The 15,300-nt window shown below is 38.1% G+C and overlaps 1 protein-coding gene across 1 annotated transcript in view; it reads left to right on the forward strand.

Moving 5' to 3' along the window:
* The window catches only part of LOC117329561, a 31,061-nt gene that overhangs the window by 12,839 nt on the left and 2,922 nt on the right, over positions 1-15,300 (forward strand). The window contains exons 5-15 of the mRNA XM_033887559.1: positions 1,099-1,296; positions 3,468-3,602; positions 4,595-4,686; positions 5,698-5,897; positions 7,895-8,014; positions 9,847-10,035; positions 10,637-10,782; positions 11,731-11,871; positions 12,501-12,674; positions 13,314-13,484; positions 14,502-14,578. Coding sequence (XP_033743450.1) covers positions 1,099-1,296; positions 3,468-3,602; positions 4,595-4,686; positions 5,698-5,897; positions 7,895-8,014; positions 9,847-10,035; positions 10,637-10,782; positions 11,731-11,871; positions 12,501-12,674; positions 13,314-13,484; positions 14,502-14,578 — 1,643 coding nt within the window. The remainder of the gene's footprint in view (positions 1-1,098; positions 1,297-3,467; positions 3,603-4,594; positions 4,687-5,697; positions 5,898-7,894; positions 8,015-9,846; positions 10,036-10,636; positions 10,783-11,730; positions 11,872-12,500; positions 12,675-13,313; positions 13,485-14,501; positions 14,579-15,300) is intronic.

Genomic DNA, 15,300 nt, shown 5'->3' on the forward strand with positions numbered 1-15,300 from the left:
ATCTTATATACAGGGAATAATGTACATACAGAGGTACGCTGGACGTTATTGTCAGGGTAAAGATCAGGGTCAGCCAGTATCTTATATACAGGGAGTAATGTACATACAGAGGTACGCTGGACGTTATTGTCAGGGTAAAGATCAGGGTCAGCCAGTATCTTATATACAGGGAGTAATGTACATACAGAGGTACGCTGGACGTTATTGTCAGGGTAAAGATCAGGGTCAGCCAGTGTCTTATATACAGGGAGTAATGTACATACAGAGGTACGCTGGACGTTATTGTCTGGGTAAAGATCAGGGTCAGCCAGTATCTTATATACAGGGAATAATGTACATACAGAGGTACCCTAGACGTTATTGTCAGGGTAAAGATCAGGGTCAGCCAGTGTCTTATATACAGGTGAGTAATGTACATACAGAGGTACGTTGGACGTTATTGTCAAGGTAAAGATCAGGGTCAGCCAGTATCTTATATACAGGTGAGTAATGTACATACAGAGGTACGCTGGACGTTATTGTCAGGGTAAAGATCAGGGTCAGCCAGTATCTTATATACAGGGAGTAATGTACAATGTACATACAGAGGTACGCAGGACGTTATTGTCTGGGTAAAGATCAGGGTCAGCCAGTATCTTATATACAGGGAGTAATGTACATACAGAGGTACGCTGGACGTTATTATCAGGGTAAAGATCAGGGTCAGCCAGTATTATATATACAGGGAGTAATATACAGAGCTACAGTTTGGCACTGAACAGTTTTAACTTTGTTAGAATTGTGTGGTTTATTAAGATATTGTATTTGTATCCAGACTTTCAATTATTCACACTGCTGCCCTTTTGTCCTCCAACTCAGTAAGTTTACCTGTGTTAAGAAAACCCATGTCTTAACCCCTTCATAACCAAACAAATTCTGTATTCTGCTTGCAATTCAGATATGTGACATTTTGCTGCGTAAACATTATGTTAACATAATTATATACCAGTACATGAATATAATGTATATTATTATGAAACTGGATCTTGTGTCTAAAAATCATACGGTATGTATAGTATTGACTTGGGTCGTTCATTATATATAATTGTTGTATTACAGAGAAACTGAAAATGGAAACTATGATGCACCAGGTCTGAGAATGATCTCGAGCGTGTCATCCAGTTCAGGCAGCCGTAGAAAGCGCCAAAACTTCTGGCATAATCTATCAGCTATGGTTACAAAATCTGGATCACCCCAGCCTCTCCATGTTCTATGGAGGTCCCATCTACAGCCCCTTAGGGTCTGTGATCCAACCAGGTAATTCAGGGGAAACCTGCATTCCATGTCTCCCCATTGTTTATTTTCGCATCATCAGCCCCTTAGGGTTTGTGATCCCTCCAGGTAATCTAAGCCCCTTAAAGTCTGTGATCCCTCCAGGTAATCTAAGCCCCTTAAAGTCTGTGATCTCTCCAGGTAATCTAAGCCCCTTAAAGTCTGTGATCCCTACAGGTAATCTAAGCCCCTTAAAGTCTGTGATCCTTCCAGGTAATCTAAACCCCTAAGGGTCTGTGATCCCTCCAGGTAATCTAAGCCCCTTAAAGTCTGTGAACCCTCCAGGTAATCTAAGCCCCTTAAAGTCTGTGATCCTTCCAGGTAATCTAAGCCCCTAAGGGTCTGTGATCCCCCAGGTAATCTAAGCCCCTTAAAGTCTGTGAACCGTCCAGGTAATCTAAGCCCCTTAAAGTCTGTAATCCCTCCAGGTAATCTAATCCCCTTAAAGTCTGTGAACCCTCCAGGTAATCTAATCCCCTTAAAGTCTGTGATCCCTCCAGGTAATCTAAGCCCCTTAAAGTCTGTGAACCCTCCAGGTAATCTAAGCCCCTTAAAGTCTGTAATCCCTCCAGGTAATCTAATCCCCTTTAAGTCTGTAATCCCTCCAGGTAATCTAAGCCCCTTAAAGTCTGTAATCCCTCCAGGTAATCTAAACCCCTAAGGTTCTGTAATCCCTCCAGGTAATCTAAGCCCCTTAAAGTCTGTGAACCCTCCAGGTAATCTAAGCCCCTTAAAGTCTGTAATCCCTCCAGGTAATCTAATCCCCTTTAAGTCTGTAATCCCTCCAGGTAATCTAAGCCCCTTAAAGTCTGTAATCCCTCCAGGTAATCTAAGCCCCTTAAAGTCTGTGATCCCTCCAGGTAATCTAAACCCCTAAGGGTCTGTGATCCCTCAAGGTAATCTCTAGGAACCTGAATTACCAGTACTCATTGTTGTAGACCTGAGGTCCATCTCCAGCCTCTTATGGTGTGTGATCACTTCTGTCTTTAGCTAATTTTTTGGAAATTCACAGCTCCAGTTTCCAAATTTTAGAACTGTTCTGGTCAAACTTCAGCCCCTTAGGGTCTGTGATCCCTCCAGGTAATTCAAGGGAACCTACAGCAGCCACTTGCCTCTCTTTCATAGAGAAATTTTATTCCACTGCCTCTCCTTGTCTGATAGTGATGTATTATAAACATTAAGGATATGAAATGAAATTAAGATTCATGTCCTTTTATAGAAAGATGATACTTCCAATTGGTACTCCTTAGAATAGCTTTTGTGTGTTAATGAGGTTGAGGTTATGATTCTTATGATTCACAAATACATAATTTTATTGTCATAAGAAAGAAACGATAGTTAATGTAATGTATAAATATGTGTGTATAATTTGCCCTGAATACTGCAGATAATACACCCGAAATTCTTTTGCCTCCAATTCTATAAGTGTAGATCATCATCTTGGAATATATTCCCATTAAAACAAATCACAGCTCATACGGATACATTTTAAAACCCTATAATGATTTTTTTATTGTCAATATAAATGCAGTCTGGGTAACAGATAAATAGAATGATGCCCATTAGGGTGCACCCATAAATTTTGGTCTGTTACTCAGATTGAATTTATATTGACAATAAATACAATCTAAAAAATGTTTAAATGTGATATTTACATTTACTTATGTTAAGCTCTGCCTTCTTAAATATATGTCCTTTATTTTCATCCATTTCCTTGTATGTTTGTTTAAAAAATAGCATTATTAAATCAATTTCTGTAATTGAATTGCAAACAATCTGACACACTATACAAAGCCTTTATGTGATGATGATCAACATAGCGCCAAAATGATGTCATAGTAGCATGTTCTCGATCATTATCCTTGCTGCGTTTGATTCATTTGTAGCACATGTAGTGACCCTTTTCCATAATGTTGATCAAAATGGCATTACAAGCAGGTCATGTGATCTTGACTGCATCTATCCTCTCATAGTTGTAGCCCAGATTAATACTGAGGCAATGGAAGACTACCGTGCTAAATGTAAATATTGTTTGATATATACAATCTAACAAGCGTTTAATTGTTAAAAATAGTTGCTTTGTCACCTTTGAATTTGTAATAAACAAGTTTTACTGTTAAGTGTATATTTGAGATACTTTTTTATACCCTTCCCAGTGAGATTCCACCAACAGAGGCAGACCTTTGCTGTGACAATCTTGACCTTCGGTTGAATTCCCAAGGTTATTTGACTGGAAACATGAAATTGTTGCTACCACCAATGCGGAGTATAAACTTGGACCCCTACACAGGGTAATGTACCTTCCCTCTTTAACACTAACTTTCTGTGTAATAACCACTTTGGGGGATACCACTTTGGAGAGTAAAGGGGATGTATTTAGTAAAAGATATTTCAAGATTACCTGCGCTGGTAGATTACCCTCGGATAATTAGCTGAATGAAATTTTACAAAAGTGACCATTCATATGAATAGTTTTTGCAATGGTTAATGGTGTCCCCAAAGTTATATTTTGTAGACAGTCATACGTGTGAATAAGATCTTGGGTCTTGAGTTCTAAAACCGGAATTATTCACCAATAACTTAAAAGAGGTATTGCCCTTTTTATAATATTTTTTTTGGACCGTGTGAGCATGATAACTGGAGTAAATATCAACCAAGTTTGCTGAAACTTTGTAATAAAGCCATATATCGACAAGATCTTGGACATCTTTGAAAACAAATATTATTCAGCAATTATAAGGTTACAGAGTTATTGCCTTTGTTATCCCATTATTGTTAACAACTTTCAGCTGGCCCAATTGGCTTTATGCCATGACACAGTGTCCGTCTGTCGTCTATCAACATTTCAATTAAATCCTCATAGTCCTGAATGCCTGAGTGGATTTTGATGAAATTTGGTCTGGAGCATTATTAAGCAAAGGAGATCTAACATTGTATAAACGGAGGGTGTGGCTCCACAGTGGCCTGAGGGGCGGGCCCAATAAGGGAAATAGAAATAAAGCCATTTAATCCCTACTAGTCCTGAATGCCTGAATTGATTTTGATGAAATGAGGTTTTGAGCATTATTTGGCTAATGAGTTTGAATCATTGTTCAGAGAAGCTGTTCAAAAGTAGGAAAACATTTGAAATGCATTGTAAAACTTATATCAGAGTATTTTGCCATAATTACTGAAATCCAGGTGAGCGATGCAGGCCCTCTGGGACTCTTGTCTCATCGTGCCCCAATTACCTGAATTGGAGACCTTTTTTTTAATTTCATATTTTTTTTATTTTGGTATGTAGAAAGCTGTGTTTCCCTCAGACCCCAGGAAGGACTGAACCCTGGACTTCATTGGACAGATTCTCTGACATTCATGAGGGTCATAAGGAATTTGGTAAGTGTGTTAAATTAGTTTTATTAAATGATTAATCACTATAAGATTTTACAAGTAATTGACATATAGATTAATAGACAATTGATAAATCTAAAGATAATGACAGGCACATACTAAATCTGGAAATAATGACAGTTAGGCAAATGATAAATATACAGATAACTACAGTTAGGCAAATGATAATCTACAGATAACAACAGTTAGGCAAATGATAATCTACAGATAACAACAGTTAGGTAAATGATAAATCTGGAAATATACAGATAACAACAGTTAGGCAAATGATAAATCTGGAAATCTACAGATAACAACAGTTAGGCAAATGATAAAATATCTACAGATAACAACAGTTTGGCAAATGATAAATCTGGAAATATACAGATAACAACAGTTAGGCAAATGATAAATCTGGAAATATACAGATAACAACAGTTAGGCAAATGATAAATTTGGAAATCTACAGATAACAACAGTTAGGCAAATGATAAATCTACAGATAACAACAGTTAGGCAAATGATAAATCTGGAAATCTACAGATAACTACAGTTAGGCAAATGATAAATCTGGAAATCTACAGATAACAACAGTTAGGCAAATGATAAAATATCTACAGATAACAACAGTTAGGCAAATGATAAAATATCTACAGAAAACAACAGTTAGGCAACAGATAAATCTACAAATGATGACAGTTTGGCAAATGATAAATCTGCAAATGATGACAGTTTCGCAAATGATAAATCTACTACATAATGACAGTTTTGGTAAATATTTTTTGTCTTTTTATTTCCTCAATAACAGAGAGAAATTTTCACTTGCTGTGCTTCACCTTCTCAATAACTTAGTTTGTTAATATGTGAAAGCACAAACACATCAATGCAGATTTCACCAAAGCGGTGTAGGGTTATGTCCAGAATAAATTTTTCAGTAACATTTAATTTCTTGTAAATGCTAATCTTGAGCTTAATTTCATGTACTTGTACTGTAACATATTTCTTTTTTGGTGACAGATAACGCACATATACCTTGTCCTCTGGAGGTGTATCGACACGAAGATGGCACTACAGTGCAAATGATGCTTCTTTCCTCTTTGAAGAGATCTGGCAGCTCACACCACAGAAATAAACAAGAAACTGTCACTTTATTCTGGTCTAAAGGTCAAACTGCTAAGCTTAGTTTGCTGAAGATATTTTGGCAGTTGGTATATGAAGTAAGTTTAAGTGTCAATTCTTTAAAGTACTGTTGAATCTCGTTATTTTGATGTCACGGGGAATATGAGTACTTGAGATAACCAAGAATTTTGATACATTATTAAACATTATAATATTTATGTTTGTACAGTATATACCTAATCATAATGTTTTTGAGTGAAGTGGGGTATTTGAGTTTTCCAAGTTAGAGTTAACAAAGTTCCACTGTATATCATGCCATCTGACATAATATCATAGTCAGATACAATAAATATGGGTTTATACTCCTTTCGACCAATTTTTTTTTCTCCCTAAAAAAGTGTTCTTCAAGATACTGTCTGTTTTGGCATTTGCTTTGAGGATTTGAGTAGTAAGATCCACACCTTCAGGCAATCTCGAAGTTGTCTCCTCTGGTTTGATAAGGAATAATGAAAATCTCCGGCCTGTGGTGGGGCTCAATGGTCGTTTAATTGCACCAAGAACAGTGAGGTCATTTTGATGCAGATTTCTCGTGCATAAGCTTGTGTGTAACCCAGTAACTTGTGGCTGTCTCACTGATCAACATACGACTTGTCACATGTCATCAAGAGCAGTCCTCAAGTCTCTCACATGTTTTTTTATGAGTCTCCATCATCATTTGCTTTCAAGATGGGTAGAGTGAGATGTCTTCCCAGGTCTCTAAATCAGTCAATCTTAAAGGTGTCTTCCCTGGTCTCTAAATCAGTCCACCTCGAATGTGTCTTCAAAGGTCTCTAAATCAGTCAATCTCGAAGGTGTCTTCCCTGGTCTCTAAATCAGTCAATCTCGAATGTTTCTTTCCTGGTCTCTAGGTCAGTCAATCTTGAAGGTGTCTCCAAAGGTCTCTAAATCAGTCAATCTCGAAGGTGTCCTCCCTGGTCTCTAAACAGTCAATCTCGAAGGTGTCTTCCCTGGTCTCTAATTCAGTCAATCTCGAAGGTGTCTTCCCTGGTCTCTAATTCAGTCAATCTCGAAGGTGTCTTCCCTGGTCTCTAAATCAGTCAATCTCGAATGTGTCTTCCCTGGTCTCTAAATAAGTCAATCTCAAAGGTGTCTTCCCTGGTCTCTAAATTAGCCAATCTCGAATGTTTCTTTCCAGGTCTCTAGATCAGTCAATCTCGATGGTGTCTTCCCTGGTCCCTAAATCAGTCAATCTCGAAGGTGTCTTCCCAGGTCTCTAAATCAGTCAATCTCAAAGGTTTCTTCCCTGGTCTCTAAATCAGTCAATCTCGTAGGTGTCTTTCCAGGTCTCTTAATCTGTCAACCTCGAAGGTGTCTTTCCTGGTCTCTAAATAAGTCAATCTCAAAGGTGTCTTCCCTGGTCTCTAAATCAGTCAACCTCGAAGGTGTCTTTCCAGGTCTCTAGATCTGTCAACCTCGAAGGTGTCTTTCCTAGTCTCTAGATCTGTCAACCTCGAAGGTGTCTTCCCTGGTCTCTAAATCAGTCAATCTTGAAGGTGTCTTCCCTGGTCTCTAAATAAGTCAATCTCAAAGGTGTCTTCCCTGGTCTCTAAATCAGTCAACCTCGAAGGTGTCTTTCCAGGTCTCTAGATCTGTCAACCTCGAAGGTGTCTTTCCTAGTCTCTAGATCTGTCAACCTCGAAGGTGTCTTCCCTGGTCTCTAAATCAGTCAATCTTGAAGGTGTCTTCCCTGGTCTCTAAATCAGTCAATCTTGAAGGTGTCTTCCCTCGTTTCTTAATTAGTCAACCTGGAAGGTGTCTTCCCTGGTCTCTAGATCAGTCAATCTCGAAGGTGTCTTCCCTGGTCTCTAAATTAGCCAATCTGAACTTATTGTTACCATCTTGTATATACATGTACTTGACATCATAGTGTATACATGCTACACTGGACATTTAATTCTGAGGAAGAAAACACAGGGCTGTTATCAAAATATCACCAGCAATATCTTTATTGGTTGTGTCAGATAACCTTTTATATAATACTGTATTTACCTGTCAGTGAGTGAATTCATAATATAATGGTATCTTTTATATATAGAAAATGATCCTAACAATCAAGAGGAATGCACTCAAGTGCAAGAAGTCAGAACAATGGCAGAAAGACTGTCTGAAAGTGTTGAAGCATTGTCTGGATACAAAGACAAAGATAGAATATAATGTAAGTGTTATTGTGTAGTCAGTCACAAATTACAAGGGAGGTACCGTTAGGGACTATTATTTGTACCATATTTATCCACAAATAAGCCCATATAAACAAATAAGGACTTGCCCACAATTAAGCCCCCTGCCCACAAATACAAATGTAAGCCCCAATCCTGCTTAGCTCACCTGGTCCAAAGGACCAAGGTGAGCTTATGCCGTATCGTTGCGTCCGTTGTCCGTCTGTCCATCAACAATTGACTTCTTCTTCATAGCCATACGTCAAAATTTGATAAAATTTTGTCAGAAGCATCCCTATGGGGTGGGGACTCAAAATTGTACAAATGATGAGGCTGCCATCCAAGGGGTCTGAGAGGTGGGGCCAAAAGGGGTCAATTTGGCAATATTGATATAAACGACTTCTTCTCTGAAACCAAGCAAAGGATATTGCTCCTATTTGCCTGGTAGCATGAATATGGGGTGGAGATTCAAAATTGTACAAATGGTGGGGTTGACCCCCCAGGGGCCTGAGGGGCGGGACCAAATGTGGTCAATTGGACTATATTGATATAAAGGACTTCTTCTCTGAAACCGAGCAATGGATATCACTCATATTTGCCTGGTAGTATCACTATTGGGTGGGGATTAAAAATTGTACATATGATGGAGCTGACCCCCCAGGGGACTGAGGGGCAGGGCCAAATGTGGTCAATTGGCTATATTGATATAAAGGACTTCTTCTCTGAAACCAAGCAATGGATATTGCTCATATTTGCCTGGTAGCATCACTATTGAGATGGGGATTCAAAATTGTACAAATGGGTCGGCTGAACCCCCACCAGGGGCCTGAGGGGCGAGGCCAAGAGGGGTCAATTTGGCTAAATTGATATGAACAACTTCTCCGCCGAAATAAAGCAATCAATATTGCTCATATTTGACTGTGAGTATCCCTTTAAGTTTGGGATTGAAAATTGTACAAATTGTGGGGCCGACCTCCCTGGGGCCTGAGGGGCGGGGCAAAATGTGGTCAATTGGGCTATATTGATATAAACGACTTCTTCTCTGAAACCGAGCATTGGATATCGCTCATAGGGGGCCTGAGAGGCGGGGCCAAGAGGGATCAATTTGGCTAAATTGATATGAACAACTTCTCAAATGAAACCAAGCAATAAATATTGCTCATATTTGACTCTGAGCATCCTTTTGGGATTTGGAATCAAAATTGTGCAAATAGTGGGGCCGACCTCGCTGGGGGCTGAGGGGTGGGGCCAAAAGGGGTCAATTTGGCTGAGTTGATATAAACAACTTCTCTGAAACTAAGCAAGGGATATCACTCATATTTGCTTGGTAGCATCCTTTTGGATAGGGATTCAAAATTTTATAAAGGAAGGAACTGACAACCCCCTTTATATCTCATGAAATCCAGGTGAGTGATATAGGCCCTCTTGGCCTCTTGTTTTACAGAATCGTCAATTTCAAGAAAGTAATTAATAAGCTGAAAGTAGTTCACAAATAAGCCCTGTCAGGTTCCCTAATACTTGTACATGTATGTAAAGATTTCATGGGTCATTAGTTTCTAATTAACACAAATTGAAAAGCCATTATAGGTTCATAATTTCCCTCTAACAACAGTTGAGGGTGAGACCATGAATTATAGCTTGAATGGCCTTATAAACCGTAAGATATGATAAACTAATCTCGGAACCTGAACTGCGGAATCCTCACTAATGTCGGAACCTGAACTGCGGAATCCTCTGTACTTTTTGATGTTTTGTTGACTGAAGTTGTCTCCTTTGACTTCAACAGTTGATGAAAAAAATATGATATCCTTTTTTACTTTTGTTTTCACAGTGGATTATTGATAGAGTGGAGTTGGACCTTCCTGAGGAACGAAAAAAGAATGCCAAAGCTTTACTGATGAAAATTCTGCTGTCAAGAAAGAATGATATTTCACCAGAACTATATTGGGACAACAAAAACATTTCATATGGAAAGACACTGGCTTTGAGTTTTTCATTCTGCGAGGAGACTATTTCAGTGGTAAGGAACAGATTCAACACTTCTGGAAAAAAATTATTAACAAGTATCTTTACAGGGTTTTCCCCAATTGGCTTTTACCTGTCGATGCTATCTTGATTTTATTTCAACTTTTTTGTTTTGATTATCTCCCTTTGCAATAAGTGGAAGAGGTTGATTATCTCGCTTTGCAATAAGTTGTAGAGGTTGATTATCTCCCTTTGCAATAAGTGGTGCATAAGGATCCATCCCTACATGATGATATGTAACCACAATGACATCTTTCACACATCCAAATTTCATGAAACTAGTCAAGTCTTTGTACAAGTTTGTATATCAGTAACCTAGCGACAGACCTACCTATGTTTTGTACATTATTTTACATCACATACTAAATAAATCACATGTTGATGTTGCGTGCTGATTTAATGTACCGGGTATGTGGTGACTACTAATTATTGATAAAATCTATCCTAGAGGTGAGATATGAGATTTGATGAGTTTTAAATTGATACAAAATGACACCTCAGATTTTGAATTTTAATTAAATCATGATTGATGTTTTATGTTGAAAAACACAGATTTGATCTGATATGTTATCTGTAACATTATAAATTACTTGCAGTTCGTCGACTGTAGCAGTAGAGAGACTTTCCTACAACCAGAGATCAGGATCGATTCCAGAGATACACGATTTCCAAATATTCCAAACAACAAAAACCACAAACTGGTCGGGGCCGAAATATTTTACTACTATGGGTCACGTGATTAGTAAGTGTGTTGTACTGTATAAGATATGGAAAGGAGGACAACTGTGTTGCCCAATGCTAATTTGACTTTTTATGCCCCAGCCATTTTTTGGGTTATGAGTTATAGTCGTACCAATGTTCATCAGTCCAGTCCCATTCCAAATATATGACGTATATCTTTAAACCTTTCCAACAGATTATTAAGTTTGAAATCAGTTCTCGACATGTTGCTCCTAATGTTACATTCAGTGGATTGCATATTCTTCAGTATGGACTCCGATATCAGGTTGGCATTGTCAGTGTAAGGCTGGTGTAGGACGGGGCCGCGGTGGCCGAGTGGCTAAGGTATCCCGACACTTTAACACTAGCCCTCCACTACTGAGTTACGAGTTTGAAACCTACGTGGGGCAGTTGCCAGGTACTGACTGTAGGCCGGTGGTTTTTCTTCGGGTATTCCGGCTTTCCTCCACCTCCAAAACCTGGCACGTCCTTAAATGACCCCTGACTGTTAATAGGACGTTAAACAAAAACAAACCAAACAAAGTAAGGCTGGTGCCAGAGTGGTAGGCCGTTGTGCCCACATCTGTTTTCTGGTACCTTTCCTACGATAGTCATCAGCCTGACATAGCACATCCAACTGCCGGGATATCTCAGTTGTGCTGATGATGCAATGATTGTTGAGAACGTGTCTTAGTCTTAAGAGTGACAGTGTCAATAAACATTAAGTCTCAACACCAACATACCATGTACTTCATAACCAGACGTCATGGATTTCATGTATCTCTGAAGTTCTTTGTTATATCTGTAAATAAACCATTGATATACAAACATACATTTATGTTAAACATTACTTCATACTTGATATCACTGCTTTGGACATTTCTGAACTAAAACTCAACCAAAGCAATTATTGGGCTTTAACAGATGTATAAATCTGCATGGTATATGTTAACTGTATTGACTTTTACAGTCATAATGATAGTCGATGTGTAAGAATATGTGGACAGAAAGGCAAAGTTTTGGAGGAGATCCAAATGGAAGGCGATGGAATGGGGGATCGTGTTCCTTACGTCATTGGCAGTAGCCTGTTGATCATCACCAACCGGAGCAGGTATATATTACTCTATTGACATCACACTATTGTAGAAGAAAGTTGGATTTTTCTGGGTTTTTTTTCTCTCATTTAATGAGGTAAAAGGTGGTTTTTTTTCAGTTTTGAAATCTTTTTATTCATCCTTTTGCATAATATGAGTACATAAAATACATAGAACATACATATTTTATCATTCATGTTATTTTGACATTGTGTCATTGTTATGATAACATTGGACACTGTTTTCTGTCATTTTAAAAAGTTTATCGACCACATGGAATATTTACTCTGGAAGCTGAAACCCTTTTTTTCCGTGTGTATCGGGGTGATCTGCATTTTAAATTTGCTATCATATGTCACTGGTTATAGAGTATAACCCATTTCATTTCATTTCATTTTTCGAAATTTTGGCCCACAGACCCCTCGCCCAAAAATAATTTGGCTGGCGCTCGCATTTCCACTAAATTACTGCCCCCCTCCAAGCTAAGCACAGCCCTGGTGGAGAGCAGAGAACTAAGGGAGATAACCAGTCTATCAAACTTACAGGAGATGAGCCGAGAAACGCACACATTTCAGTCCATTCGTACTATTCTACTATAATTTCTCTTTCAATTTTGCTGAGATTAATTTATGCTTTGCTACTACAGGTTGTGGTGTTGGAATGACAGTAAAATCAAGGTCGATGAAACTCTTCCTGAGCTGCAAAACATCATATCCACAGAGTCTTCTGTTGTCATGGTGACCCTGAGAGACAGAGATGCTGTTAGATTTGTCAATACTCCATCCCTTGAGAGTGTACCAGTCAGAGCTAGCTGTGATATGTGAGCTAATGTTTATTGTGCTACAAGCAAGGATTGCATGTTGATTTTAATACATTGGTCATTATAGACAGGCGGTCGTTATATACAGGCAGTTGTAGAGCAGGTTTGATTGTATATTTAAGAAATAAATAACAATGATTCGTGTATTGCTGCTGGATATACAACTCTGACTCCGATATTTTGCAATCAAATTAATAACAAAGGCCGCAGGCCTGAGTTATTAATTAAAATTGCAAAATATCTGCATCTGAGTTGTATATCCTGCAACAGTACACGAGTCAAAGTTGATTATTTCTATTCTACCTTGTACTGTTTAGTTATAAGATCTACGTCTTCCTAATAGAAAAACAGCAAAGAAACCCCGGGAAAACCTTGTAATTTAGAAAAAGAGTGGCATATGTAATATTCAAACTCGCATCGCCAAGGCTCGCCACTTTTGTCTTTCTTAACTCTCGTCAAAATATAGCTTATATTTTAAGACACTCTCCATGTATTCTCTATTTATTGTATCATCACTACTTTATGGCAAATGTACATGTCTGATTTTCACATCCTTATAATGTTTTACATGCATCTCCCTCATTAGCCTTTGGCCTACTCTGAAACGTTTATTTAATGAGTGTTATTTTTTGCTGACAGGATGGAAAGACTAAAGATCACAGAGGATGGCTTCGAGATCAAAGCTACCAAAGCGAACTTAAAAGTTTTGACCACTCGTGCCAGGACAGAAAATGGTCACTCCTTCCAAGAGGTCGTCCTTGGGCTGGACGTCAACTTAGTAACCTTGCATATACTACAGAATGATAAGAGGTATGTGTTTCATTGAAAGTGTGTACATCTATCTGCAAGGAAAAATGAAAGCTGACAAGTTTTAAGTTCAAAGCTTAATATATACAGGACAGGAAGTATCTAGGGACAGGAAGTAGATACATGTAGACAGGAAGTAGATCAGACACAAATAGTAAATAAACACAGGAAGTAGAGAGACACTTGAAAAAGATATACATGGAAAGTAGATCAGACACAAGAAGGAGATCAGACACAGGAAGTAGATAAGTTCAGGAAGTAGATCAGACACAGGAAGTAGATCAGACACAGGAAGTAGATCAGACACAGGAAGAAGATCAGACAAAAGAAGTATATCAGAAACAGGAAGTAAATCAGACACAAGAAGGAGATCAGACAAAGGAAGTAGATCGGACACAGGAAGTTGATCAGAAACAGGAAGTAGATCAGACACAGGAAGTAGATCAGACACAGAAGGTTGATCAGAAACAGGAAGGACATTGTAGATCTGACACAGGAAGTAGATCAGAAACAGGAAGTAGATCAGACACAAGAAGGAGATCAGACAAAGGAAGTAGATCAGACACAGGAAGTTGATCAGAAACAGGAAGTAGATCAGACACAGGAAGTAGATCAGACACAGAAGGTTGATCAGAAACAGGAAGGACATTGTAGATCTGACACAGGAAGTAGATCAGAAACAGGAAGTAGATCAGACACAGGAAGTTGATCAGAAACAGGAAGTAGATCAGACACAGGAAGTAGATCAGACACAGGAAGTTGATCAGAAACAGGAAGTAAATAGACACAGGAAGAAGATAGACAGGAAGTAGCTAGATGTAGGAAGAAATTAAACATTGGAAATAGATAGACAGGGAGTAGATAGACACAGGAAGTAAAAAAAGACAGTTAATAGACATGGCAAGTAGATCTGACACAGGAAGTAGAACTGACATGAAGTATATATATTTCAACAGTAGCCATATCATTCTATTTCAAAATTTTGCATATTCAAAAACTTTGACTTTGTTGAAACTCCAGATCCACAGAGGTTGTTATCACAGAAGTCTTACCAATCCCAGGATTACCAATAGAACACTGTTTTATAGGGAAGAGAGGTAAGTATTTTCAGTGAAATTTAACAAAATTTGTCTTTAACATAGATTTCTACCAGGATATTCTGATGTGTTATATGCAGAGGCCAAACATTTAGTCATTCTCAAGGCCTAGTATATATACATGAAAGAAAATGTTAAATTGGAATTGTATAATTAGGTTGTATATTAGCTCTGCTAAAAATGAATATTTAATTAAAATGTCTTGATCTGCTTTTTTTATTAGAGTAAGTCTAATGTTTTGAACCTATGCATTTTGTTGTCACTACCATCACTTTATCAGTAATTCAATTGAAAACAAAAATTATAGAAAAACATAAGCCAGTATTTTCTATTGTTACCTGACCTCACCTGTTTGCCGGGATAATAACTAGAAAATCATGATAAGCTGGCCAACTGTCAAATATGTTGGCTGACATATTGAACATTTGAATGTGCCCCAGCATGAAGTGTCTATATTTACAACGTCTGCTAGCATTCACTATACTTCACATGCGTGAAAATATCAATATTCTGTCATACTTGTGAAATATATGTTATAATCAACGGGAAACCATTCAATATCCTCTATATCTTTAGGTTATTTAGGGTAATAAAACTGTTGTTTTCTGCCTTGATTATCAGTCTGTCATGCAGCCCTAGGAAACAGTTAATTGCATTGAACTCCAGGAAGAGTTTTGACTGTTGACGGATTTTTAAGGCATGAAACAACTACATGCACTGTA

This window comes from Pecten maximus, chromosome 6 (genome assembly GCF_902652985.1).
Source record: "Pecten maximus chromosome 6, xPecMax1.1, whole genome shotgun sequence".
Classification (NCBI taxonomy): domain Eukaryota; kingdom Metazoa; phylum Mollusca; class Bivalvia; order Pectinida; family Pectinidae; genus Pecten; species Pecten maximus.